The 25,844-nt window shown below is 41.0% G+C and overlaps 6 protein-coding genes across 8 annotated transcripts; 2 read left to right on the forward strand and 4 right to left on the reverse strand.

Annotated features, from left to right (window-relative positions):
• Window positions 1-389: 389 nt before the first annotated feature.
• On the reverse strand, window positions 390-3,439 carry LOC124224714 (glucose dehydrogenase [FAD, quinone]-like). The gene is made up of 6 exons (XM_046636878.2): window positions 2,940-3,439; window positions 2,574-2,702; window positions 1,948-2,504; window positions 1,400-1,862; window positions 925-1,295; window positions 390-629 (listed from the first exon to the last, which is right to left on the reverse strand). Exons 1-6 carry the CDS (start codon window positions 3,145-3,147, stop codon window positions 516-518), a joined length of 1,842 nt encoding a protein of 613 aa, XP_046492834.2. The 5' UTR covers window positions 3,148-3,439; the 3' UTR covers window positions 390-515.
• A 428-nt stretch (window positions 3,440-3,867) lies between these two features.
• LOC124224862 (protein sneaky) lies at window positions 3,868-6,477 on the reverse strand. The gene is made up of 6 exons (XM_046637063.2): window positions 6,205-6,477; window positions 5,901-6,116; window positions 5,516-5,829; window positions 5,265-5,452; window positions 4,673-5,199; window positions 3,868-4,543 (listed from the first exon to the last, which is right to left on the reverse strand). The coding sequence occupies exons 1-6, from the start codon at window positions 6,475-6,477 to the stop codon at window positions 3,899-3,901; spliced, it is 2,163 nt and encodes a 720-aa protein (XP_046493019.1). The 3' UTR covers window positions 3,868-3,898.
• A 1,202-nt stretch (window positions 6,478-7,679) lies between these two features.
• On the forward strand, window positions 7,680-15,924 carry ChLD3 (Chitin and LDLR binding deacetylase 3). Of its 3 annotated transcripts, none has more exons than XM_046623749.2 (11): window positions 7,680-8,460; window positions 10,555-10,689; window positions 11,308-11,412; window positions 11,599-11,742; window positions 11,991-12,173; window positions 12,330-12,468; window positions 12,586-12,707; window positions 12,774-13,003; window positions 13,081-13,251; window positions 13,357-13,636; window positions 14,807-15,924. In XM_046623749.2, the coding sequence occupies exons 1-10, from the start codon at window positions 8,412-8,414 to the stop codon at window positions 13,633-13,635; spliced, it is 1,557 nt and encodes a 518-aa protein (XP_046479705.1). In that variant the 5' UTR covers window positions 7,680-8,411; the 3' UTR covers window position 13,636; window positions 14,807-15,924. The 3 variants fall into 3 exon arrangements, with proteins under 3 accessions (XP_046479705.1, XP_046479695.1, XP_068991693.1); XM_046623739.2 differs by lacking the exon at window positions 14,807-15,924 and having other exon boundaries at window positions 7,924-8,046; window positions 8,328-8,460; window positions 13,357-14,134; XM_069135592.1 differs by lacking the exon at window positions 14,807-15,924 and having other exon boundaries at window positions 7,924-8,460; window positions 13,357-14,134.
• Window positions 13,633-14,913, reverse strand: LSm7 (U6 snRNA-associated Sm-like protein LSm7). Its single transcript, XM_046623767.2, has 3 exons — window positions 14,787-14,913; window positions 14,402-14,585; window positions 13,633-14,257 (listed from the first exon to the last, which is right to left on the reverse strand). The coding sequence occupies exons 1-3, from the start codon at window positions 14,790-14,792 to the stop codon at window positions 14,118-14,120; spliced, it is 330 nt and encodes a 109-aa protein (XP_046479723.1). The 5' UTR covers window positions 14,793-14,913; the 3' UTR covers window positions 13,633-14,117.
• A 2,549-nt stretch (window positions 15,925-18,473) lies between the features above and the next one.
• LOC124219455 (uncharacterized) lies at window positions 18,474-21,830 on the forward strand. Its single transcript, XM_046627038.2, has 3 exons — window positions 18,474-18,611; window positions 18,807-19,133; window positions 19,243-21,830. The coding sequence occupies exons 1-3, from the start codon at window positions 18,523-18,525 to the stop codon at window positions 20,774-20,776; spliced, it is 1,950 nt and encodes a 649-aa protein (XP_046482994.1). The 5' UTR covers window positions 18,474-18,522; the 3' UTR covers window positions 20,777-21,830.
• A 149-nt stretch (window positions 21,831-21,979) lies between these two features.
• On the reverse strand, window positions 21,980-25,533 carry LOC124219701 (ribosome biogenesis protein BOP1 homolog). The gene is made up of 8 exons (XM_046627663.2): window positions 25,209-25,533; window positions 24,201-25,031; window positions 23,429-24,107; window positions 23,115-23,324; window positions 22,751-23,028; window positions 22,573-22,672; window positions 22,291-22,486; window positions 21,980-22,213 (listed from the first exon to the last, which is right to left on the reverse strand). The coding sequence occupies exons 1-8, from the start codon at window positions 25,335-25,337 to the stop codon at window positions 22,060-22,062; spliced, it is 2,577 nt and encodes an 858-aa protein (XP_046483619.1). The 5' UTR covers window positions 25,338-25,533; the 3' UTR covers window positions 21,980-22,059.
• Between the last annotated feature and the right edge of the window lie 311 nt (window positions 25,534-25,844).

Consider the following 25,844-nt stretch of genomic DNA (forward strand, 5'->3'; position numbering starts at 1 on the left):
ACGACCCACGACCAATTCAAAGTAATCAAAACCAAAGCAAACACGCCGTTGCGTGATTTGAAAGTCAACGCGATGGCGTGCGTGTCGTACTTATTGTTGTAGGTATTTTACTTAACTTTAGATTAGCTGGACTACAGAAAATATTGCATTTCATCGCTATATCAAAGTAGACATTTTCCAGGTAATCACCTAATTTAAGAAATAGGTAAACGTGAGTGAAAAATTCTGAAAAAATTTTGTAGAGTTCCCTAATTATATGCTGAATTGCATGTCTTGGCCTTCGGTGAGCGATTTTACTGCTTCCAAAAATTATTTAACTCTTCGTCGAGTCTGTACAATGCTTCCTGAATTCATGCTGATGAAATGTTGAAAGTTGCACCGCTTTTAAACGTACTCGATACAGTAAAGCAATTTCATATTTTATTCATCATCGCATAACATAATTGGATGTCGTACGGTTTAAAATACAAATGGTCTAATTCATCTTGAAGCATTTCCTCCGTTTACATATCTCGTCAGCAGGTTCCTCTCATTCCTACGTCTGAACGCCAAGCCGCATCTTTCTTGATGAATTCTGATGCTCTCTCCCCAATCATGATTGTTGGTGCACCAGTATTACCGGAAATTATCTGTAGGTAAAGAATTGATAGGAGTACAGGGCGGCAGGTGTTGAAACTTAATCTTCAGTTACCATTAAACACAAACTAGAGGTATTTTTATACGTTGAAATAACAATATTGATATATTTGACTTTACCCTGTGATCACTTAACTGATGCTTCACTTCACAGCTAACCGTATACCATTTAACTCAAATAAATTGATATTCTTGCAATTTGACCGCGCATAATTTAAATAGAGCAAATTAGTCGTGCAATGAAACTCATGGTAATGGATGAACTGAACGTATTGTCACAAAACTTACCTGAGGCATAATAGAAGTATCTGCAACGCGCAATCCCTTGATCCCTCTTACTCGAAGCTCATGATCGACAACTGCCATCGCGTCATGCTCAGGGCCCATTTTGCAGGATCCACTTCCGTGAGCTTGGGGAAATGTATCTTGCTGTATCGCACACTTCCAGTAATCAGTACTAGGGTAAGTAAAATTGTTGCAGGCTGTCAGGGTTGATACTGACAACGTAATATTGTAGGCCTTCAAGGCATTCGTATCGGCCAATCTCATAACATAGTTTACGGCTTCTATAAGACCATCAACATCACTGGATTCGCTGAGATAGTTACCCCAGATCGTGGGATATTTAAAAGGATCCTTCGAAGCCAAACTGATTCGTCCTAAACCCACATATTTGAGGATTAGAATTATTTCTTCTCGACTATTTAAGAACTATTGCACGAAATTCATATACCGACTGGGTGTACAGGTTCATAACACGTACCTTTACTCTTCGGGTGCTGGTACCCCACTACCATGGCTATCGTGCGTTTTCCTGTGCTCCGAAGAGCGCCGATTTCACCCGGTGCGCAGTCAGCGTCATAACCCAAGCCAAATATTTGAATGTCAGGGAAATCAGGGGTCGTTGTACTGGAAGCAAGCTCAGCCACCACCTGGCCTAATCCAGTACTAGACAATGGACCAGTTTGAAAGTCGAGGTATTCAGTTGCAGCTGCCCAATTGTTGTCATATACATCGGGTTCATTGATGGTAAAGTTGATCATAAAGTACATGTGGTCGTGATAATTACTGCCAACTCCAGGTAAGTTCTGCACTACCTTGATATCCATCAGCTTCAAGTGTTCCTCGGGTCCAATACCAGATAGAAGTAAAATTTGTGGTGATCTGACGGTCCCTGCACAAAGAACCACTTCTTGCGATGCGGAGACCGTTTTAAACTCGCCGTTCTGCACAAAATGTTGAGGTATTTGTAAGTTCGTAATTAGAACAATATGTGTAAGATGTGTAAGATCAAAGTGATATCATTATTACCTGGAAGTACTCAACGCCGACTGCCCTTCCATTCTCGATTACTACCCTAGTGACGGTAGAATTGAGGGAAATTTTCAGATTCTCACGGTTCCTAATCGGCCGCAGATACGATGCGCCACTGCTGCGTCTAACTCCATTTTTTGTCGTGGATTGTATTATTGTGAAACCAGTGATTTTGTCTCCGTTGAGATCTTGGCTGATCTCGAATCCTGCCTCTTTCGCTGCTTCGAGTATCGAATCCGCAAAGGGGGGTCGATAAGGAAATCTCTCAACGGAAAGAGGACCCCCCGTGGAGTGCCAGAATCTTCCAACTCTATCAATTTCACCGTTATCCTCCGCCTTGAGAAAGAAGGGTTTCACTTCATCCCAAGTCCAGCCCTCATTACCCATAGCGGCCCAATTGTTGTAGTCCGTTGGATTGCCCCTCAAATATATCATCCCGTTGTGCACCGTACTTCCACCGAGAACTTTTGCCGCGGTGTACAAACAGGAACGGTTTGTTGAGAAGCAGGCGTAACTTTCGTTCGTTGTCTGGTATTTCCAGTCCAAACGAGATTCTTAAAAAGACAAGAGATTTTATTAGTCTCCGCATCATCATTATAAAATCGATTTTCTGTAATACCCACGAGTTACAGCGCTGTAATAACTAGGAATCGCTGCAGCTGCAGGCTCGTCATCACCAGCTTCAAGAAGCAAGACTTTCCAGTGAAAAATCTCGCTCAGTCTTGCAGCAACCACAGAACCTGCCGCACCACCTGAAGTAAAACCAGCATGGCTTGAATATTCTATAAGCCTCGCAGGTGCCAATTTTCCCCTTTATCTTTAAAAGCGTTTCGTAATTTTCCAACGTAGGTACACTTTACATGGTCTGTGTATGTGCTAGGCTTGGCAACTTTCGAAGAAAACATAACCAATAGTAACATTAATTAACGTTAGGTCAAAACTTGCATTTCTCTCTGGCAGTAACATTTCCAGAACTTGGCGCAACTTACCGCCGACTACGATGTAGTCGTACTCTGGGTCCGGTGAGTCAATGGACTTCACGCGTTCGCACATTCCCGATATCTTTTCATTTTTTTGTACTAACGACCCCAGAAGAGTCATGAAAACGGCAAATGTAGAGGTACTACACATGTCTGTCATACTAGGTCCTGGTAGGCTTTCATTGCAGGTGAATGGCGAAGGGACGTGGTAATCCATCGCTAACAGTAATACGGTAGTCGAAAATTGATATTAATTCACAAATATAAGCTATTATGGCCACCAGCCATACGTTTCCTCAGTATGATTTTTGTAAATTTCCGACTTTTTTTTATCAATAATTAGGCACACTCGCGCTAAAAATCAACTACGATGTTTTCGCGTCACTAAACCAGGCTATCTCATAAATACGTACAACGGGATTTCAAATTTTAAGGACGAGGAGATGATTTCTACTGATCGACACCTTATTGATTCACCATTCTAGGATACCTACTCCGGCCTTTATCGATACTGGCTTGCAATGCGGTCCGGTATATTTAGTGGTTTGCCAAGTACCTGTTTATGTTGGTTGGTATCAGCTGCCGCTGAGAAAACATTTTTCATTACGAGTCAATAAGTCGCCTTACCCCAGCCAAATATTTCTCAACCCGTATCACCCGTGGTCGACGTATACAAAACATTTGGACAAATGACCAGTTTCCTTGTGAATAAATAAGCAGTTGGAGATACCGCGTCTAGTTGACTAGCAATGCTGCAATTTTCACCTAAGAACACCTGTGTAGGCATAGCAATGATCAATGAAAGCAGTGCCGTAAAGTACTAGCAGCAAACAATCAGTGATCAATCTTTGCCGTCATAATATCGATCATTGCCGCAATCCTACGATTGCGATTCAATATTTCGCAGTGACTCACATGAGACATAGGATAAACAAGTCGCGATGAAGACTGCCGCATAATCCAGTAACTCAAATTTCGGCCTGCGTATCGTAGTCGTCGGTATCGGTATCCGGAAAATCAGCACAAGCGTAACAGATCTTTCCCACGTCTCGCCAGCACTCGGCACAGTGGAGGAAAGGGCATCCCGGGGTCGTGCATCGGCGAAACGCGGGTCCTTTCCTGGGTTCAGCCTCCCCGCAGATGAGGCACTTTGGCCTGGCGCAAGCAAAGTAACCCAGCCATCCACAGAACCGTGGCGATCGAAGGCGGAGAGCCACCCAGGGGTCAAGGTCACGTTCGAGGAGTCGCGATCTAACGAGGGATCGCACGTGCCCTCGCATGAATCTGAAGAACCCCAGCCGTCGGCGTAGAGTTTCGTTGTAGAGGTACAAAACGCGTCTTTTCTCCCGAGTGCGATAGAAGAAAGCGCATATCGCGTGTCGCGTTCGCTGGGTGTAGCCTGCCAGGAAGAGCATCAACCAAATGCCGAAATACGTCCCGTAGATCTTGGCCAGGACGTAACCGGGCAGCTCGCGAGGATTTGGTAGACAGGCTTCATTCGAGGTCACTGTCTTAATCCGACGCTTACCGTTAAATCCTCCTATCACATTTCGGACTAGGGTTGCAATGATTCCCGTTCCTCGGACTTCGAGGCTCATGTCGTGACGGCCACTCTGAGTAGGAATACAGAGATAGAGAAATGACTTTTACCTTCATACCAACAGTCACGCAGGACATTGAAACATCACCCTTAACCAGCAACAAGTTGCCGATTGAATAACAGGTGATATGAGAATCTTAACCTGGGTGTACTCAATGAGCGCGTGACGCCTCACGACGTCCAGCGTTTCGTAAAAGAGGCGGTCGAGGAGGACGAAGGTGGTCGCGGTTACCATTTCAAGAATAAGCTTTACGGTCTGTACGAAGAGGTTTTTGCGCTCAATTCTACTTGGTCTGGACCTGTAAGGGTCAATGAGTTTGGTCCGTTCGATCTTCCGGAGGGGCAGGAGCGTCGGGCAGTCGCGTATCTTTCGCCGCGCATCAATGCGCCGGAAGTAGGCGGTCACGTAGATGTTGTCGTACTCGATATCATCGAGATACTTTTCGTGATAACTGAGAGCGCTCAGGATTATCTTGATGAAGACGAACGCGAGACAACGACGAATTATCGTCATAACCATTTCGAAGGCTCTACGCTTCGCATCGAAGTCGTGCATCACTGCCTTTGCGGTGTCCCCTGCGCCACGAACATCCAGGAATGGCCGACTCTTCCGTACCTTGTACTGCAGTTTCGCGTCCTTGAAACTTGAGCTCAGTTTCTCTCGGGTTCCTTAACGGAAAAAAAAAAATTATAAATATCACATGCAGGTAATGAAGATTGTGACGATCCGGTACCTTTGAGCGCAACGTAACCCTCGCCAATTCCCACGTCGACGTTTCCGTCAGGGTTACAGGTGGCGGATCCGCCCATCGCCTCTGCTAGGTTGCAGACGAAGGTGAGCTTCATCGGCCAACACAGAAGCCACGCCGCGAGCCACGTCACCTTTTCGTAGCACTTGTCGTAGACACCGCTGAACATGTTCCTGCGACGATAAGAAGAGTGAAATTAGTAAGGGACAGAAATGGCTGGAAATTTTTCTCTGTACCTGCATCGTTCCGAACCTCGGGTGAACTGCTCTTCGCAACGTTGTGCCATTTTCTCGCGATAACGAGCCTCGTAGACGTCCGCCTCGCTCTTCGACTTCTCGGATTTCGTTTTTTCCTTTCGTTTTTTCTCCTCCGCAATTTCCTCGCTCCGCTTTGTGTCCCCTAGGTGCTCGTCAAAGTAGTCATTCTCCTCTCGGAGACGATGCATCTCTTCCTCGCCTTCGATCTCCTCGACTATTGGGCTCGACAAGTCTCGCACCGAAGCCAAAGTATCCCTGATCTCGCTGGTGTCTGCTTTCATCCCGAAAATTGCCTACAAGGATTAACCGTTCCATGAATCCCAATTATTCTCATGAATTTTAGTAACAACCAGCGAGTTCACACTTGTTGAAAAGGCTTGAGCATCAGATCCAGTCGTGTCTTTGTCAGGTTGTAGGTGAGCTGCGTCGTGCACGCGAAGGTCCTTACCACTTCTTTGCCGTTGTAGGTTAGGTTGAAAATCGGACCCGCGATCACGTACGCCAGGACCATTGCCTTGAGGACACTGCGTCCTGCGCGGCCACAAAAGACCGGAATCGTCAGCAGGGAAATGCAACGTACCTGGAAAATGACGATGGGGTCAGATTCAAACCTGTGATCGTTCACATCTTGCCCAAAAATCGTTGATCGTGCAGATCATTTTCATAACCTGGATGGACGACGCGCATCCCACAGCAAGCATGACGATCACGACGGCTCCAAGAGCCAAAGTGGTGTATGGGGAAAATTCTAGGTCCACGATCACAAGCTCGTAGAATAAAACACCGAGCGTGACGCCAAGGAGAAACCCAATTGCAGCTCGCGACTTCTTATGCTGTCCTGGAGGATCATAGCACACGCCATAAAGTGTTGGGCAGACGGTCAAATATACCTTGGAAAGCTTATCCAGAGCGCGTTCCATCATTCGGCCTATTCTCGACATCTTTTCTAACCCAGGCATTATCGTTTCAGTTGATCTGCAGGGAATTGTGTTTGTTTATACAGTTGGGTACCGATACGAGGAGTCATACGGTTTATGTTCACACGTCAGCTGCTACTACAGAAACGAACTGTGTAACAATTGATGTTGCAATGTATGGAATGTTGCCACGTCATGACACATGATTAGTCGATCAATCAGCCGAACGTTGATCCTCGAATCATGATATCGGCAGCAAGGGGCAGATCTCTACGAAATATAATTGGTCACCACGTGAACAGAACTGTAGAAGTTACGGTTGGACAAGTACGACTTGAAAAGAGTAAAGAACAGGTCCTTCAAGGTTGTGCCATAATTTCCTCTTCTTTCATTTGGAGAACACTCCATCGATCAGTGTTTCGAAGAAATTTTCATTATTTCATTGACTCTAACATATCGCTACTTCGTATGATAAAACTATTAATGTGACTCACAACCAAATGGGTGAAACAATAAACCATATCGGGTTTCAAATTGTAAAAACCAAGCACATGCTGCAATTCTTCTTGTAACCTTGACACTAGATAACGCGATCTTCGAATCATTATTTCACATTCTCATTTCAATCGAAAAAAAAATTGAATTCTCCCACGGGCGTATGTAGTTACAGCATCCATACGATGCACGCACGGTATCTGTTATTGTTCTGGGTCATAAGCATTCGTCTGACCATCTGGAACCTGATATAACAATGATAACTATAGCTCTGTGAGTTACACAAGCGCCTTCAGTTAACCGTAATATATGCATTCTAAATGTTCTCTCAAATCGTTATTTCATCTGTCCAGGATGATTTTATTTATCACACGTCAGACATCACACTGTTTTCTTCTCATTCTCTTCACAGTAGGGATATATTATTAGTGGGGAAGATGCAGAATAGATGTTGAAAGGTTTTACTCAACGTGTAGCTTCGTGAAGTTGTGTTTCCAGTGTATCAAGTTCTTAGCGTCTCAGTGTACCTTGCGAGGTATCCCTATATTCATACTGACATGTGAACCGTCTCTTCCTTTTCCTTCTTCCTGCATGCCAAAGTGATTTTCTTATGATCTTCGAAGAAGAGTGATTTGATATTTATTTTGCAAGCAATACTATTCAATTACTGCAACAGTTTGTAAATTGTATTTCTGTATTCTCGCGTGACATAAATTTGTGGTATAAGTCTTGGAATTTGGAATTTCGAAAAAATCTATTCCGTTTATCAAAATAAATAAATGAATCCTATTTTCCGTGGACTGTCCGTTGCTAATTGGGAATTTCGGCTAGGTTTAGCAGCAAAGCACGCCTCGTCATATGCAACCTGAAATCTGGCCAGTATATCTGGTAGCTTAAGTCACGGCGCAGTAACCTCACAACGCTATCTAGTAACAACTTTGTAAACTATATTTGCCGCTAATTACAGGGCGCCAGATAGTATAAAATATTGCGAAGAATCTCCACATTATCGGTCCTTTTATTGTATTTCGCTACAAAAGTGCTATAATTTTCATTCCGCTTTCCGTATCGACGATCAGGACTCCCAGCATCGAGTAAGTAAGTGTCAGAAACTCTGTACAGCCATGCATAGTCCGAACTTGTGACTAAAATCGTACAAATCACGTAACTTCTAAGGTCCAAAAAAAAAACGTACGCACAACGGAGTTTGGAAACCTTTGTCATTTCTTGGGGCAAGTGATCAGCTCTACTGCAACTGTTTATATAATATAAATCTGGCAAGCATTCTCATGTAAAGAAATACCAATATTGTCAATATGATAATAAAAACATAAAGTTTGGTGGGAGTTATAAAAAATTTCGCTGTAACCATCGCATAGGTTCAACGGAGGTGATATAAGGCCAGCGTGTGCGATGGTAGGGATTAGTCTGAAAGTGCGAGCCTCTCGAAGAGAAAGAGGAACATGAAGCCTAGGATTTTCTCGGTTGTTTCTACGTTGCTGTTATTTTACGGTGAGTGCATAGATGTATACATAAAAACAATCGTACGTGCACCCACAATCATCTCTATGTATACCGAAGGAGTAATGTGTAAGCACGCAGCGTGAATTTATCGCGAGTAAGTGGAAAGTAGATGCAGGAGAGAGGTGAGCAAACAAAGATGGATTTAAAACGAAAGTCAAGATCAACTTCAGCAAATCTTATATACAAGTAACAAGAGCCTTGAGGCAAATTTTTGATCGCTATGACCTACTCAGATGTGTTCGAGGTCAGGGACCATCGAAAGTACATTGTGATCCTTAACTGGTTACCCGCACACGTTTGCGGTAATCACTATAAGTGTGTTTATGCAAATGAAATGTTTTTCTTGCCAAATACTTATTTTCAAATTTACTCAAAAACTTGAAAAATTTTCATAGGTATCACAGATATTTTCAAAATAGTTATATCGAAATTTCGTTCTAAGTGAAGTCGCATTATACCTGGTCTCTCTGGATCTGTTAAAACGAAAAATATCAAAAGTGTGTATTATTTACTTTTTTAGCAAAGTACGATAGCCATGCGAAGTTTCACTGACCACGTTATGAATCGACAAAGTGAAAACGCGAGTGTATACGGTAATATACAGGGTGACACGTGAAACTGAGTATCGCCACCAGGGTGAAATCGAATCTGAGTTAATGTTCAGAAACTCTCACGGTGTATCGTCATCGTTCTAATGACGCAATGAAAAGTGTATCCTGCAATCGAATCTTGCAGCTAAGCTTCGGAGAACATCTCAAGGATAGATCCAGGTGCTTGTCTATGTACGATAATGCAAATAAACTCACTTTGCCTCCGACCTAGAAAGTAAAACATGCAAAGATATACATTGCGTTTCGAAATTCAAAAACAGCGTCCAATTAACATGTTGTTCCATCCGGTGCGTAACCAGCGCGTGAGCCTCGGTACTATTGTGTTTTTAAACGCCTCTCTTATCTCACGTTGAGATCAGTGAAACGATACGCTGAATTACTTATCGCCGTAGCCCTCGGCTCGATCTCTACTGCAAATATCATGCACAACGCAACCTGCACTCAAGGGGGCAAAAAAGAAATAGAAATTTCATACATACATGAATATAGCGCCAAATCAAACGTTACCGGTTCTCTGCTGGAGCATTAAAACACGTGTAAATAACATAAAAATTGCCTTTTCCCCGAGAATCGTTTGCCGGGCAAGTGATACATTTCCTCATACATGAGTTCATTTCTATGTGACCATCCTGTGCACGTGTGTAATCGTCGATGCTGAGTCGAGTTTCTCTTCAGACTCAGCATCTTTTATCGATCATTGCCGCCTCCAGATACGAAAGTAAATGTGTATCTGAGGTTTTCACATAATCGGACGCACGACTATAATAATCCTCTAATCTATTGATTACGCGTTTTAAACCCGTTGACAGTTGTAACGAAAGAAATCACTTGCGTGACGAAACCAAACACGCACGCCGCATACGCGATGGACAGTTTCTAAATTTCAACACTGGAAAATTGCCGTAGGGTATACGGAATGATCCAGCATGGAATCCGATGGTCTGTAACTTCTACAGGTATCAGTAAGGCCTGTTCCTGCGTTGTTGTAGTTTCCAAATTGTATCCAAGGATTAGAGAATTTATTTTCTTGCGATTAGCATGTGACATCCTTGTTTATACTATTAAATATTGCGAGTGAAACTCTTGCTGCGCACTGATCATAAATTGAACGGTATATCGACCTCGTATAGCTGCATTTAATTGGTTTCAACCAGATTGACGCAACGGTGGTCAGCGGTTTATATGGAAGTAACTATAGTACGGTAAGTGTACCTGAACTAGCATTGAACGGGGACTAGTGTATATATTATTAATTCCTCGCGTTCAAATTCCTTTCGTGATTATTCAAGTACTGCGCTACGCTTTAATCAACACGATAATAAATTATACCGGACAGAAATGCTTGTCAATAATAAAAGATGAAAGCGTTTGTTTTTTACGATATGGTGAAGACGAGAGTGGATCGGAGTCAAACATGTTACGGAGAGACTAAAAAATTACTCATTATCATAAATTTGATCTTTCGTCACAGCCTCAGTGGTTCGACCTAAGGAGACAACGGACAGAGTGGAATGTCTGCACGATGATAGATTCTACCGAAATCCAAAAACTCCAGCGCACAAAATCTGGACGCAGGATGAATGCGCGAAGTACTACCTCTGCTTAGGTGGGTATTGAATGAATCGGTTAGGTATTTATGTCAAGCGACATTTACGTACCAATGCAAGACAGCTGCGAGTTTATTACGTAAATTGTATTTGCCTATAATTATAATGGGTGTTTAATGTCTAATCTGGGTGTAATGTACTTGACGCAACAAGTTTGGTTTGAAAATTCGAGTTCTTGCCTTGAAATGAACGTATGACGAAGCATTGGAGAAATTTGAGCAATCTCATTTAACGTCTTAATTTATTATTACGTAGGAATATACATAAAATGACAATTACGTATCGTGTGGTGTCGTGTCGTTCACTCTTTGAGTACGTATTATTGGCTCCTTGAGTATGTACAGTCTGCATTCGACTCGGCAGTGCTCTCTCTCCATAAAATAATTCACTCACTTCAATTTCCCTGTCATTCTCGTTCACGTAGCAATGCCCTGGTTTTCGAACACTCGACATCAATACGACAATTATGATACGATAATTCGTCACAATTATTGTCAAGACAATGGATCAAATGACAATAATTCATCGGCAGTTTCTACAATTCGGAATATAATTACGACAATCTACTTTGAACTCTCTAGCATCTCTTATAACGCTATTTATTATTTCTTCTTCAGATAGCGACGTCTTTGAGTTCAAGTGTTCGCATGGCTTACTCTTCGACGTATCCCGTCAGATATGTGATTTTAAGGCAAATGTCGACAACTGCGACGTGAGTTTGGGTAAGATTGACAGCTGAACTGATGATGTACACTTTTACGTTCGATTAAAAATCCGTTGGTGTGTCAATAGTGTGACATCTCAACGGTTGATCGATCGTTTCCCCGAACAATTAAATGCTCTATCCGTCAAATTCATCCGACATCAAAGCTCCTAATGACCTGATCAATTTCACCTCTTATACACAGAGGAAATACCCCCGAAGCCACTTCTCGACGACGGTGAATGCGAGGATGATACCTTGGCATGTGGAGACGGAACGTGTTTACCTTCCCTTTACTTTTGCGACGGAAGCGTTGATTGTCCGGATGCCTCGGACGAGGCCTGGTGCGGTAAGAATCGTTAGAATTATTCAAAACCGCCGAGAGTTATTTAGGTACTTAAGGAAGACGATCGCTCTTACCTTGAGTTGGACTGGGGCCAACGGTGGACTTTGGATCCCAGCAATAAACGTCTGAAATTTCGATAGTAAAGTTTAGGAATATATTCAGAGATTAGTATCCTTGGAAAAGTTGATTTATTTACAGATATAGGATATGCTGGAAGAATTGAAAAAATAAAATTCATCTCGTGATTTCAGATACAGAGAAGGACCGCAACGCGGCACCGTCTTGCGACCCTGAAAAATGCCACCTGCCAGACTGTTGGTGTTCCAAAGAAGGTACCAGAGTACCTGGAAACCTGAGCGTCTCCAACATTCCCCAGATGATCTCGATAACTTTCAACGATGCCGTCAACGCCGAAAATATTGACCTTTACTCAAGTAAGCATCATCGGAGAAAAAAATCGGTAGGAAATCTGCCAGTGAAAATTGACGATTCCTTGACAATGACAACTCGAATTTTCTTCAATCGCATTGCGAATTTGATTCTACGAAATCAGGAGTACATTTTTCGTAGTACACTTTCATACTTTTCAGACATATTCAACGACGCGAGGAGAAATCCGAACGGATGCCCAATTCGTGGTACATTCTACGTAAGCCATCAATTCACAAATTACAGAGACGTACAAAGTTTGTGGAACAATGGCCATGAAATTGCAGTTCATTCCGTAACGTGAGTACACGTGTAATGACAGGACATCCAAGCCGAAACAAATAATATATTCAGTTCCATGAATTCATCGCCGAACGATAATCACGGCGTAATCGTTGAAAGAAATTCCTATTGCAGACATCGAGGCCCTGAAGAATGGTGGTCGAAAAATGCAACTATCGAAGATTGGTTCGACGAAATGGTCGGGGAGGCGAATATCATACACAAATACGCGGGAGTACGAATCGAGGAGATCAGAGGTACAGTAAAAGAAATATGATAAATTCATATTCCAATTCGCGAATTCCATAATGATCGGTTAACAGGACTGCGAGTGCCGTTTCTCCAAGTCGGATGGAACCGTCAGTTTCTCATGATGACGGAGTTCGGATTCGCCTACGATTCGACAATCGTAGCCCCGTTCTCGAATCCACCGATTTGGCCCTACACCCTAGATCATCAACCTCCTCACCCTTGCGGCAGCCCCGGTCAGTTGTGTCCAACACGTTCGTACCCAGGCCTCTGGGAGATACCGATAAACCAACTGCTGCTAGGGGTAAGAATATCTCCTCGAGGCATGGAATATTGGTCTCTGAAGTTTCTATTTAATCGCTGTTTCGGTTCGTGTTTTAGAATTACACGTGCACCATGATTGACTCTTGTACGCGGGATCTGTCAGGGGAAGAAATATATCGTATGCTGACGGTTAACTTTAACAGACATTATCTACAAAATCGGGCACCCTATGGACTCTACTTTCATGCAGCTTGGTTCAAGAACCCAGCATACCACTACGCGTTCTCGGTAATAGTCAACTTTTGTCATCTCGTCGTTAAGAATCGTCACAAAATTAGTAAAGTCCTTCAATTTACAAGCATGTTATGTATTGATTATTATTCTGTATTCCAGAAATTCATTGACGACACTCTGCAGCTTCCAGACGTTTACTTTGTAACTAGTAATCAAATGGTTGAATGGATGCGAAATCCAACGCCGTTAAACAAGCTAAAGAATTTTCAGCCATGGAACTGCAACAAGCGGCAATTCGAGCCCCGGGAAATTGCCTGCGCCTTGCCGAACACGTGCAAGTTGTACAGTAGTGTCTTAAAGTCTGATAGATATTTGTACACGTGTTACGAATGTCCGAAACAATATCCCTGGTTAAGAAATGAGTTTGGATTGAACTAAGGTAACGGTTTTTCTTCTTGCGTTGTATTTTACTTCCTTCTCTTCTTTCTCACAAATCAATTGAGGGTGAAATTAGATCAATAAGAATATCACGCAATATGCCATAATTTTAAGAACTTACGTAGTTACATCTAGAGTGTGTAATTACCACAGAGATTTGCTTGTAATTTGTTCGAATATGACTGAGTACCTTAATTAGTTGTAAGTAGGATATTTATTTGTACGAAGAACGTATTATATGTGTATCTACCATGAGAAGAAAACCACAAATGATATTTATTATCTAGTAGTGGAACGTAAAAATAAATCGATCATCGTGTGGTTAGGATAGATGTTCGAGTTTTACCAATCCATAGTCATTTGAAACAAATCATAAACCGATGGTCGATGGATGTGCACACATGGCGTGTCAGGTCTGTTTTTTTCTTCAAGCTTATGTGATTCGAAAAGGTTGTAGATAAAAATTTGTGTAATATAAACCGTTAACCATCTTGCTGAATGAATGGGTTCTGTATCGATTCCATTCCATCGACTGGACATATTAGAACAACCGACGTTCCTCGGCATACAACTAACCCCAGCATCCTTGTATCCTGATTCAATTTGTAGGGATCATCTGGATCTGAAAACGGCACAATCATCCACAATGTTACTCATTTGTTATTACTCTGAAAATTGAGTGATTTCAATCCAATTATCAAAGCGGTAATATCAATAATTTGACTTATAAGGACAGACGGTAACTGATTAATTGACTACGATGTACCTCTAAGATATTCAGTCGTGTTGTCTAAAACAAGATTCAGGAGCGGATCATATCCTTTTAGAATTCCTGCAGCTTCCCTGCCTCCGGCAAACTTTACCCTTATGTTCTTCTCAAGGTATTTGGAGAGATCCAATATACTTTCCTTCCTTTTCTTCTCCTTGTGATCAGTGTGAGCATTTTGGTTCTAAAAACATTATTCAAGTTATTATAACAGTTAAGTTTATGGACTTTGACGATTTTTGAAGGTTATGTTGCTGAAACATAACCTTGATTTACCTTATTAGCAGTCTGTAAAATAGAAATTTATGGAATGACAATTAACTTTCATATTTATAGGTAATAGTACCGAGTATTATAATCATGATGTATGTCTTGATAAACTTACAGACATGTTTTACTTCTCAGGTTATTCCAAGTAGTAAAAAAACAAGTGACCGCCGGTTAATAATACGAATGATTACTGTGAATTCCGCGTTCGTAAAATAAGGAAAAAAGCCATCGACCATAAACCGAAGACGTACCGACACATGTAGATGGTCAACTTTATGGAAATGATCTTCTGACGTGGAATTTAGTGGGAAGTATGATTTTGATTACGTGGAAAGTAGAAAATAGAACGAATTAAGTGAGCAAAGACGTTGCGGATTTGTGAGATGAAATTTTTTTGGCCGTAAAAAAGAAAGGCTAACTTTTTAACCTTTTGAATTTCATTGGTATAAAATTTGTCATCTCTGAACGGAAATTTTTTTACGTGTCTCTTCAGCTGTTGATCTCACAAGGTTTTGAAAGCCTTATATGACTTCTGTGGGGTCTAATTAGCCTAGTAAGGATCGCACAAATCGATGCTGAGATAAAAAAAATTTTTGTTTCAAATATCGCAAAAAATGTAAATTCTTTGAACTTTTCAGGTCATATTTGGCAAATTTTAGTGAATGCTGAAATCGATTAATTCATACCCAATATCAACGTAATTTTGAGAGAGGAATTCATTACGGCTGGCAAACCGAGTTGCAAAGAGGTGGAAGAGAAAAATAACAAATTCATAGCTACCAAGTTCCAGTTCCAGTTTATTCAATGTACCTTAGTTCTATTACAAGTGTTCAGGTGTCAGTGTATACTAATTTACCAAATTTCCAAATAGTATAGTTCTAATATGTTGCACTAATGCATTATAGTATTCATGATATAATATATCAATAATTCCTATAATAATACATTCACTGGTATAATTAGGATAATATTTCCAACGTTATTGGTGTTCAAGATAAAAAGTTGCAGAACAATGAACTAACATGACACAAGGAGTCTAAATACAGCATAGGGAAAAAATACTACGATATATATTGCATTAAGCTGAATATAAACAATGTTGTACAAAATAATTATTAATGCAGTTTCTAAGTGCGGTTTCAATTTCAGCCTTAGTACAGGTGCAATTCACCGTCGCAGAAAACGAGACGTGTAATAGAATACAATAGATACAATAGATTGGAATGTTACGATTTTACATAACCTGGAATAAAATAAATAACACCTAGATAATTTCTCCCTACTTTCTTCATACTATCTTTACTGTTGGTACCACGCTCTTTTTGGTGCGTTTTCTGAGTTCCTGGTGGTCCAATTAGTCATAAAAGCGTCATACAAATCGAATCTGAGACCAAAAGTTTTTTGCCCAAAAAAAAAGTAAGGCTAACCCCTTTGTGTTTTTGGCTAAAATTTTCGCGATTTTGAAAAGTGCTGGAATCAATTCTTTGGCGCCCTATATCGACGTAATTTTGCAAGAAAAATCGATTGGGCGCAGTCGGAATACGCTGCGAGCAGCGGGTCAAAAGTTACAGCCAAAAAACCAGAACCTGAATTTTCGACATTTTTCAGCTGGTGCTCTTTCCATCGTAATTTCTATGTTGTTGGTCCTACGCTCTTTTTGCTGCGTTTTCTGAGTTCCTGCCGGTCCAATTAGTCATAAAAGCGTCATACAAATCGAATCTGAGACCAAAAGTTTTTTGCCCAAAAAAAAAGGAAGGCTAACCCCTTTGTGTTTTTGGCGAAAATTTTCCCGATTTTGAAAAGTGCTGGAATCAATTCTTTGGCACCCTATGTCGACGTAATTTTGCAAGAAAAATCGATTGGGCGCAGTCGGAATACGCTGCGAGCAGCGGGTCAAAAGTTACAGCCAAAAAACCAGAACCTGAATTTTCGACATTTTTCAGCTGGTGCTCTTTCCATCGTAATTTCTGTGCTGTTGGTCCTACGCTCTTTTTGCTGCGTTTTCTGAGTTCCTGGTGGTCCAATTAGTCATAAAAGCGTCATACTAATCGAATCTGAGACCAAAAGTTTTTTGCCCAAAAAAAAAGTAAGGCTAACCCCTTTGTGTTTTTGGCGAAAATTTTCGCGATTTTGAAAAGTGCTGGAATCAATTCTTTGGCGCCCTATATCGACGTAATTTTGCAAGAAAAATCGATTGGGCGCAGTAGGAACACGCTGCGAGCAGCGGGTCAAAAGTTACAGCCAAAAAACCAGAACCCGAATTTTCGACATTTTTCAGCTGGTGCTCTTTCCATCGTAATTTCTGTGCTGTTGGTACCACGCTCTTTTTGGTGCGTTTTCTGAGTTCCTGGTGGTCCAATTAGTCATAAAAGCGTCATACAAATCGAATCTGAGACCAAAAGTTTTTTGCCCAAAAAAAAAGTAAGGCTAACCCCTTTGTGTTTTTGGCGAAAATTTTCCCGATTTTGAAAAGTGCTGGAATCAATTCTTCGGCGCCCTATATCGACGTAATTTTGCAAGAAAAATCGATTGGGCGCAGTCGGAATACGCTGCGAGCAGCGGGTCAAAAGTTACAGCCAAAAAACCAGAACCCGAATTTTCGACATTTTTCAGCTGGTGCTCTTTCCATCGTAATTTCTGTGCTGTTGATCCTACGCTCTTTTTGCTGCGTTTTCTGAGTTCCTGGTGGTCCAATTAGTCATAAAAGCGTCACACAAATCCAATCTGAGACCAAAAGTTTTTTGCCCAAAAAAAAAGGAAGGCTAACCCCTTTGTGTTTTTGGCGAAAATTTTCCCGATTTTGAAAAGTGCTGGAATCAATTCTTTGGCACCCTATGTCGACGTAATTTTGCAAGAAAAATCGATTGGGCGCAGTCGGAATACGCTGCGAGCAGCGGGTCAAAAGTTACAGCCAAAAAACCAGAACCTGAATTTTCGACATTTTTCAGCTGGTGCTCTTTCCATCGTAATTTCTGTGCTGTTGGTCCTACGCTCTTTTTGCTGCGTTTTCTGAGTTCCTGCCGGTCCAATTAGTCATAAAAGCGTCATACAAATCGAATCTGAGACCAAAAGTTTTTTGCCCAAAAAAAAAGGAAGGCTAACCCCTCTGTGTTTTTGGCGAAAATTTTCCCGATTTTGAAAAGTGCTGGAATCAATTCTTTGGCACCCTATGTCGACGTAATTTTGCAAGAAAAATCGATTGGGCGCAGTCGGAATACGCTGCGAGCAGCGGGTCAAAAGTTACAGCCAAAAAACCAGAACCTGAATTTTCGATATTTTTCAGCTGGTGCTCTTTCCATCGCAATTACTCTGCTGTTGGTCCTACGCTCTATTTGCTGCATTTTCTGAGTTCCTGGGGATCCAATTCGTCGGGAAAAGGTCACAAGAATCGATTCTGAGACAAAAGATTTTGGTGGTTTAAAAAAAGTGAGGCCAACCCCTTTGGATATTTCGTTGAAATTAGGACTAGTTTGAAAAATGTCGAAATCTATTTCTCTATACTGTATATTGACGTAAATTTGTGCGAGCAATCCATCGCACGCAGTCCGAATACGCCATCGTTTACTTTATCCTGCTTCTTCATTTCCTCCATTTCTCCACACTTCCTAGATTTTTCATTTCTTCGAATAAAAATGTAATCGGCATCCATTGACCTAAGTACGTGGGTTGCGACGCGCGGCATTTTGCCGTTCCGTCGGTACCTATTTTCATGAGCGCCTTTTCTAGCCGACGGCGTAGCGCTGTCGCGTCAAGTTGCAGTCGCGACATGTAACACCCATGAAAATCCAGCCTTATCGTTTGAGACTGAGAACAGCTGTTCGCTGTCTTCCCGACCATCTCAGACTCCGATCATGGAAGGAAAATGTCAAAATTCCGATTTCGATGCAAAATGCTTGCTGGCGCAGTTGAATACGGCGAGAAAAGAGATAAACAATTTAAGGTAGGAATTATTCCCTCACTGCGCTTTCCTGTTCTATTTACAATCGAACGCGTACGGCCGAGAGCTGCACATTTTGGCTCATGACGTGTGTGACATAACATAACCAAGAAACTCGCCGACAGCGACTTACGCAAATAACAAGTCAATGAATTTCTGATAGAACTGAAAATCCGAATTGGTTTCGTAATATTCCAGGCAACAGATACGTAATCTCCGTTACGTCCATGATAAAGACGTCGAGGGCATCAAACGCCTCGTAGGATCGCGAACAGCAGAGAAAAAGTCGTTCATGTCAAAACCAGACATTTCGAAAACACCCTTGCCAAGCACGAGCAACGAAGTAGATGAAGGTCTCAAGTTGAAGCCCATTGGAGTCGTGTCAACCTGGTTTCCCAACAAACGAGGGACGCCACGACAACCTGGAATATGCGATAAGGCACCAGGGAAATTAACACTTTTTAATTCTGTCTTTACCAATCCTGAACATGCCTTAGATGGCCTTCAAGACTTCTCACACATGTGGTAAGGATTGGTGAAACATTACTGTGCTAACAGTTTTCGATTTATTAAAAAAAAAGTAACGGTTTTTTTCTTATGCGTGTTTCATAATTTCTGTGATTTTTCTCTTTAGGATACTCTTCCACTTCCATAGGAACGAGTCAACTCATGTACGTGCTAAAGTAGCGCCACCCAGACTAAACGGAATACGAACCGGAGTATTTTCGACCAGATCACCGCACCGACCTTGTCCGATAGGCCTGAGCCTTGTTAAAATCATAAAAATAGTGAATTGCACTATTTTCTTCGAGGGCGTAGATATGGTGGATCAAACACCAGTGTTGGACATCAAACCTTACATACCGCAGTACGACAACCCGTTGTACGTTGAAAAGTACAGCAGTAGGGAATTGGAGAGAAGTGGTATTCTTGATAGGGAATCGCGAGGAAATATTGAGGAAAGGACAAATCTAAACTTGGATTCAAGTGAACGATTGAGCGGGCAAAATCTTGTTGCATCTGAAACGAGCAATGGCTTTAGAACTATGTTACACGAACCTCATTATGGTAGTACTGATGGTGCAGCGCACGGCACAGATATTTCTAGAGATGAGGAAATCGCACTCAGACTACAGGCGGAAGAGTTTGATGGACATTCGGAATTCGGTAACTACTTAGAAGCTAGAAACTGTTACCGACCAGTGGATAGGAATTTAGATATTGTCACAGGATTTGATAATAATAGAAGCGTCACACTTGGTACCAGCAACTTGGATGGGAACAGCGAGATGTCTAACGGGCTAAATACGGACCTGGGTTCATTTGACGAACGAGAATTATTGAGTCCAGAAATTTCTCTACAAAGTACTGTAGATTCTATGCAAAATTCCACACATAATTCCAGAAATGGTGGAATCGTCCCCAGAACTTTGGAATTGCACAATGAGAATACAGTGTTTAATATACAACATATCGACCTGAATCCTCAAGCTAATAGAACAATGTCCTTCAATTCGAGAAATGCTGAGGTCAACAATCCCATTGATCAAATATCGCGAAATACTAGGCTATTAGACGGTGCCGACGGAATAAGTACTGACTTAGATTTAATTGACCTGCGTGCAGCAAATTCGAGGCTTGATAATTCTCCAATTCGAATGGGTATTAGAGAAGCGCCTGATGGCGAAGAAGGTTTTACGTCGCAAACTTTGTCAAATATACAAGGAATGGCTGGATCCGCAGTTTCTCACAATGCTGGGAATGGTCAGAACATTAGAATTGAAAGTAGAGGTCACATGAACTTGGGGCAGGAAGAAAATTCTTCTAATGTAAGGATACCAGATTGGATATCGAGATCGCGTGTTTCAGCGTTAACTGTAACATTTAATGAACGAGCTTTGGTACAGTTGAACGAAATTCTAGGAGACAAAGCGGACCAGCAGAAACATGCTATAGAAAATGTTTTATGTCAAGATCCTAGGTCAGTTTACTTGAGGCAACGTTGGGCCAATCAGTTCTACACATTTTTAATTCACGAATTACATATCAGCTGTAGATTTGACGATAACAGACATATTGTTACAGTTTTTCAAATTCGTCATGCGGGTAGGATGTGTGAATGTGGAGAGCCAGAGTGGCAGTGCTTAGGGCATTCCCCCCTTACGTAATAGCTTTTATATTTATGATGCAGAGTTTGTAACGTATATACTGCTCTTTAGTTTTAGCCATGTATAAACAAGCCCTGCTAATGTTGACTAGTGAATGTATCGCTCTATGCAGGCAATGTAGTCCAATTTGAAAATTATTGTACTTGTTGTACTAGAATTTCAAAAAGAAAATACACAGTAACAGAACATACCGTAACATTCATAGCTGTCCATTATAATAAAAGAAATTAATCAAATATCAGTTTGAATTAATGCTATATGTTTTGGTCTCGAAAGAAGTATGCTACAATGAATCGGATATGGACATTTCCGGATATACCCGATGATATGTGTGATGAAGAAATGAATATGCTTAAAATTGCAGTCGTAGATCAAATTCTACTTTGCATGCATGAACAAGTCCCAAATATATTAGGAAACCTGAATTTTGTATCAATAGATTATATGTTGTTTAATTATGTGTTACCAGGAAAATATGAAAAATATTTTCCTTCTATGTTATTACTTACATACAGGGGACTGAATTTTAATATTACGTTTTTGTATTTCATCAAAGTTTACGTTAAAGTACTCGTTCGGTAGTTCGAGGTGATATTGTATGAATTTTCAGTCAAATTCTACCATGTAGAATGGTTCGATTACAGATTTTTTTTAAGTGTAACCTCTTACCTTTATAATTTTAGTTTATATATGAAACCCTGGGATATATACGTATATTACCTATTATATTATTCAGGCAACTATGAAGTAATTTCTGCAATTAATTACGAGCCAAAAGTTCCTATAGGTTTACTTTAATGTGTTTGCACGTTATTCTTTTGTAACTACTTAATCAGTAGATAAGGTAATCTTAAAGTTTAGTAATAATGCACATGTTGTAATATCGGAAAAAGTGGTAAAAATGTTTTTCGTAATGAATATATGATTAATGCACTTCTAAAAATAATCTCAGATGATCCATAACAGTTTAATATAGCAATATCAAGCTTTTGTAGAAAACGTTAATCCGTTTTTAACGATGCGCCAAACAAATGGCTTCAGAAATAAATAACATTTTACAATGATACAAGTTATAATAAATAAATACAGTTACCGATCCATTCATTCCATTCCACTTAAATTTCTAGGAATTCATGGCATCAAACATACATCATGGAAATTTGGGTAAACGGTCGAGGTCTAAAAAAATGCAAGCAGTAGATAAATGTAGTAAAATATGTTTATTAGAACATAACGATACGGCCAGAAATTGAAACAACTTGTATGTCATACCCATAATTAAACTACGTGTATAAACGAATAGTTGCATCTGCACCAGCCGAAAATAGCCAAGGTTGTATTGGATGAAACATGACATCAAGAATACCAAAATCATTGTAAGTCTCATGATTGCACAGTCTTTTTAGCGGCACAATCAGTGGGTTTTGAAGAAGGTCGCTGTAAGGAACAAAAAAAAAAAAGAATAAGAAGTTGTTTCCTGTGGCTTAATAAAAACATAATACCGATTTACTTACTTGTACACCATTCCGTGTGATACAATCAGACCTTTGTCATCAGCTCCAGAGGCAAATAGTGGATAACGCTTGTGAAAGGCTACACCACGCACGGCTGTTCCATGCAATCGCAAAGTTTGATAGGGCTTTGTGCTCAAATCCAGATCGAACCAGAGCATCTTTCTATCATATGTGCCTACTAAGATGTTGTCGCCACCTGAACACACGAGCAATTTATTAGGAGAAGAACCAACGACGAATTTCACAAAGTTGCGGAGAAAAATATGAAACTGTGTTGATTACCAGGATGTATTGCCATTGTTGATATCCACATAGAATTAGACAGCAGTTTCTTGACCATCTCCTGCTTAACCAAGTCGTATATTCTAACATTCCGTTGTGTCTGAAAATTTGTTTAAATTACTTAATTGGAAAAGTGACTCAAACAATCACGAGCACAAAGATCAATGTGGCAACTTACCGCGACAAATAAAAATGGTCTAATGGGATGGAACAAAACACATTGTACCAGTCCCTTGGACTTGCTGAATGGCAATTGCGAACGCCTCTTTGACAACTGATTTATTAGAACAGATCTGTTCTGCCCATCGGGCATAACGGTGGCTAGATAGTCACCCCTCGCATGCCAAGTCACCTGCTTCACAACTTTAAAGTGATTCAATATTACTCTGATACCATTTCGCCAATTTTCACCTTCGGCCTGTTCCCACTGAACTGCCGTCCTTACCCTCTCATTCACTGAAATACAAGTAAAAAGAATTTAGTACATTGGAAAGTAGTTTCCTGGATTCAGTTACAGTCACATATGCTAACAAATTTATTACCTATTACATCGCTTTGAGGTATGATTTCTAGAAGCTGGTCCGTTTTGCTTGTGATTAAGTGGTCCCCTACTCCAGGGTTGATTAACAAAACTTTCTGATCTGCAGCAACGGCTATCAGCGAAATTGCTTGATTTGGACACCATGCAACACTTCTTATAATGCCTCCACAAGGAACGGTCTTCACACATCTACCAGTTGCAATTTCCCATACTGAAAACATGTTCACTCATTCATTAATTCGCAGTTTTAATTTTTTTCCTTAATCTTTAATTACAATCGACCTATAATGAAAAAGTTTCGACAAAACAACTCACTTTTAAGTGTCATATCATCTCCGCCAGAAGCGATATACTGGCCTTTAGCTTCGGCAGTGAAGGATCTTATCATGTCAGTGTGCCCCTTAAAGACCATTGACATAGTAGTGGGAAATGGTTGTAAATCTTGAGGACTAGGTAGCTGTGGAACCAAGCTGGCTGGGTCAATGGTAAGCCTCATTTTCAAAGCCCTTGGACAAAGATACAAGTCCAAACATCTCTGAAACCGCTCTTTGATATATCTTGAATAAGCCGGGACTTCACGAAGTGAATTAAACTTCTGTGGAATGAAGTGAAGCTTCCTTTTCCATGGCGTGGACTTCAGCTTATTCCATTCCTTCATTTCTTTTTTGTCAAAGAGATACTCTGGCGGAGGATTATAGCTCTCTGCGTGACCAGGCAAATGCCTCTTTGGCGCCGGTATGTGCTTGTGAATCCTCCGCATCTCCTCAGCCTGATCGTCTGACTGCCACAGCATGTAAAAATCTTTGTTTTCCTTGTTCTTCTGTTTTTCCTTCTCCATTTCGACTGTTGACTTTATCCAACCCATTTTCAGAGCATGAACTAGCTTGGAAACTTTCTTTGCTTCCGACTTTGAAGGCAAGAATGATCGTTTGTGCTCCGGAAATTTACGCAATGGCGTTTTCATCACTTCGGACGTGAACCACTCGACCCAAGGCTGTAAAAGTAATGGGAAAATAAAGTTTCAAAACAAATTTCAGAGATATGTTGAAAGTATTAAATAGAATCTGGTAAGGAACAAATAACTTACTGTGTACTCGTCAAATTGAGCATCAGGTATCTTTTGCTTCTGGATTCTTGTTATGAGCTCTATGTCAGCTTCGCTGAGTACTACATCTTGTCCCGTCATGGGGTCTTTCACAGTTCTCCAAAAATCTGGATCCTCCATTCTCTTCAAAAAGTTATCCAGCTGATCTCCCTTCTCTGGTTTTAAAATTTTTTTACCGTCCCAGTCGTACCCGATGTGAGGATACTCGTTGTACCATTGCAAGGGGATATTCCCAATGGTATTTCGAATATCTTCTTCATCCGAACTGTCTTGTTCATATTCGTCGACATTACTAGTCAGTTTTTCAACTGCTGGGTCGCTTGTATTGCGACCACTATTCACAATACTTGATTTATTCTGTTTTACACCATAATCCAAATTTTTCTCACTATGATCGCTTAGTTTTACCACTTTTTTATTCACATTTCTAGCTGGCTTGTTACTTCCATTGCTTTCCTTATTAGACTTTACCAAAGATTTCTTATTTGTTTTAGGCTGCCGAACTTCTTCCTCTGACTGCTCGTTTCCAGATTCTGAACTGACTTTGTCCTTGGAATTGACAGACCCGTCACTCTCTGCTTCCGAATCTTCTTCGTCCTCCTCTTCTTCATTCACAGAATCATCATCCTTCTCGTACTCTTCAGAGTCAGATTCAAATTCTAGTTCCTCATCATCGTTATCAGAGCCAAAAACAATTGGATCATTCTCAGTATCAGAATCGACAACATCATTATTTCCTTCGACTTCGTCGTCTGTGCTGTCATCGTCCTCGTCGAGTTGATCGGTGGCTAGAAAATCCTCCGATCCTAAATCCTGGATACACGGAGTGTTATGTAGTGTACAATAAATTGCCAAAGAGAACCAGTGATGACAATAGATCTTTGCGTTACGATTACTGCTTCAATTTTTTACTGAAGCTCAAACCTGACCCAACTCAACCTAACCTAGGATGTTTAATACATATTTAAATGATTCGATTATCTGTCTTACCGAATTCTCGTCCAAGTCGTCATCGTCTTCAAGTTCTTCGACATTCTCTACCCTTTCTTCTTCTTTATTTGATTTGTTCGGAATGATTGGGTCCTGCTTTCGCTTACCTGCCTTTTTCGGGGCACCCATCACTAGGCAGTGGCAAGTTGGAAGACAGCCGCTTTGGACTACCGCGTTGTTTTTTGAGGTTAGGTAGGACACGTGTTTGGCTTTTGCACTTCGATAGTTCGACTTGCGATACGCAAACTTTCCGCAATCGATATCTCGATTTACATTTCAAACCAGCAGACGCACGGATGCAGATACTTTAAAGCACGCTAAAGTTTAAGCTCTCACCCTACTCATCTCTGCTCTCACTTTAGAGAGTTTCATAAGTATGCTACTAATTTTTTCAACTTCTGAGAAATTGTTAAAATTTCTGAATCAATCTCTGCCGAGTTTTGCGGAATCAAACAAGGATGATGTTACGGGGTAGAATGCGTAGGCTCCGATGAGCGGTAATCGGAGCTTACTCCACGCCCAGCCAAGGTGTTATTTGGCTATTATAGGGTCCGTTCACATCGACTATGCACTCGCGTGCTACTACTCCCAATGCAGGAAGTGAATGGAATAGAAAGGGATCGGTATTAAGGGAAG

Source organism: Neodiprion pinetum, chromosome 1 (genome assembly GCF_021155775.2).
Source record: "Neodiprion pinetum isolate iyNeoPine1 chromosome 1, iyNeoPine1.2, whole genome shotgun sequence".
Lineage (NCBI taxonomy): Eukaryota > Metazoa > Arthropoda > Insecta > Hymenoptera > Diprionidae > Neodiprion > Neodiprion pinetum.

Excerpts from the sequence above, each read along its gene's own strand:
- LSm7 (XM_046623767.2), bottom strand. Across the intron at positions 14,258-14,401 it reads CACGACTGAATATCTTAGAG|ATCCAGATGATCCCTACAAA; the intron begins GTACATCGTAGT and ends TGCCGTTTTCAG.
- LOC124219701 (XM_046627663.2), bottom strand. The coding sequence starts at position 25,337 with ATGGGTGCCCCGAAAAAGGCAGGTAAGCGAAAGCAGGACCCAATCATT. Across the intron at positions 22,673-22,750 it reads GACCATTTTTATTTGTCGCG|ACACAACGGAATGTTAGAAT; the intron begins GTAAGTTGCCAC and ends ACAAATTTTCAG. Across the intron at positions 22,487-22,572 it reads AACAATGGCAATACATCCTG|GTGGCGACAACATCTTAGTA; the intron begins GTAATCAACACA and ends TCGTGTGTTCAG.
- ChLD3 (XM_046623749.2), top strand. The coding sequence starts at position 8,412 with ATGAAGCCTAGGATTTTCTCGGTTGTTTCTACGTTGCTGTTATTTTAC. Across the intron at positions 8,461-10,554 it reads TACGTTGCTGTTATTTTACG|CCTCAGTGGTTCGACCTAAG; the intron begins GTGAGTGCATAG and ends CTTTCGTCACAG. Across the intron at positions 11,743-11,990 it reads CTCGGACGAGGCCTGGTGCG|ATACAGAGAAGGACCGCAAC; the intron begins GTAAGAATCGTT and ends TCGTGATTTCAG.
- LOC124219455 (XM_046627038.2), top strand. The coding sequence starts at position 18,523 with ATGGAAGGAAAATGTCAAAATTCCGATTTCGATGCAAAATGCTTGCTG. Across the intron at positions 18,612-18,806 it reads AAAGAGATAAACAATTTAAG|GCAACAGATACGTAATCTCC; the intron begins GTAGGAATTATT and ends GTAATATTCCAG. Across the intron at positions 19,134-19,242 it reads CAAGACTTCTCACACATGTG|GATACTCTTCCACTTCCATA; the intron begins GTAAGGATTGGT and ends TTTTCTCTTTAG.
- LOC124224862 (XM_046637063.2), bottom strand. The coding sequence starts at position 6,477 with ATGTCGAGAATAGGCCGAATGATGGAACGCGCTCTGGATAAGCTTTCC. Across the intron at positions 5,830-5,900 it reads TGCTCAAGCCTTTTCAACAA|GCAATTTTCGGGATGAAAGC; the intron begins GTGTGAACTCGC and ends TAATCCTTGTAG. Across the intron at positions 5,453-5,515 it reads CGAGGTTCGGAACGATGCAG|GAACATGTTCAGCGGTGTCT; the intron begins GTACAGAGAAAA and ends TTATCGTCGCAG.
- LOC124224714 (XM_046636878.2), bottom strand. The coding sequence starts at position 3,147 with ATGGATTACCACGTCCCTTCGCCATTCACCTGCAATGAAAGCCTACCA. Across the intron at positions 2,703-2,939 it reads CGACTACATCGTAGTCGGCG|GTGGTGCGGCAGGTTCTGTG; the intron begins GTAAGTTGCGCC and ends GTTTTACTTCAG. Across the intron at positions 630-924 it reads ATACTTCTATTATGCCTCAG|ATAATTTCCGGTAATACTGG; the intron begins GTAAGTTTTGTG and ends CTTTACCTACAG.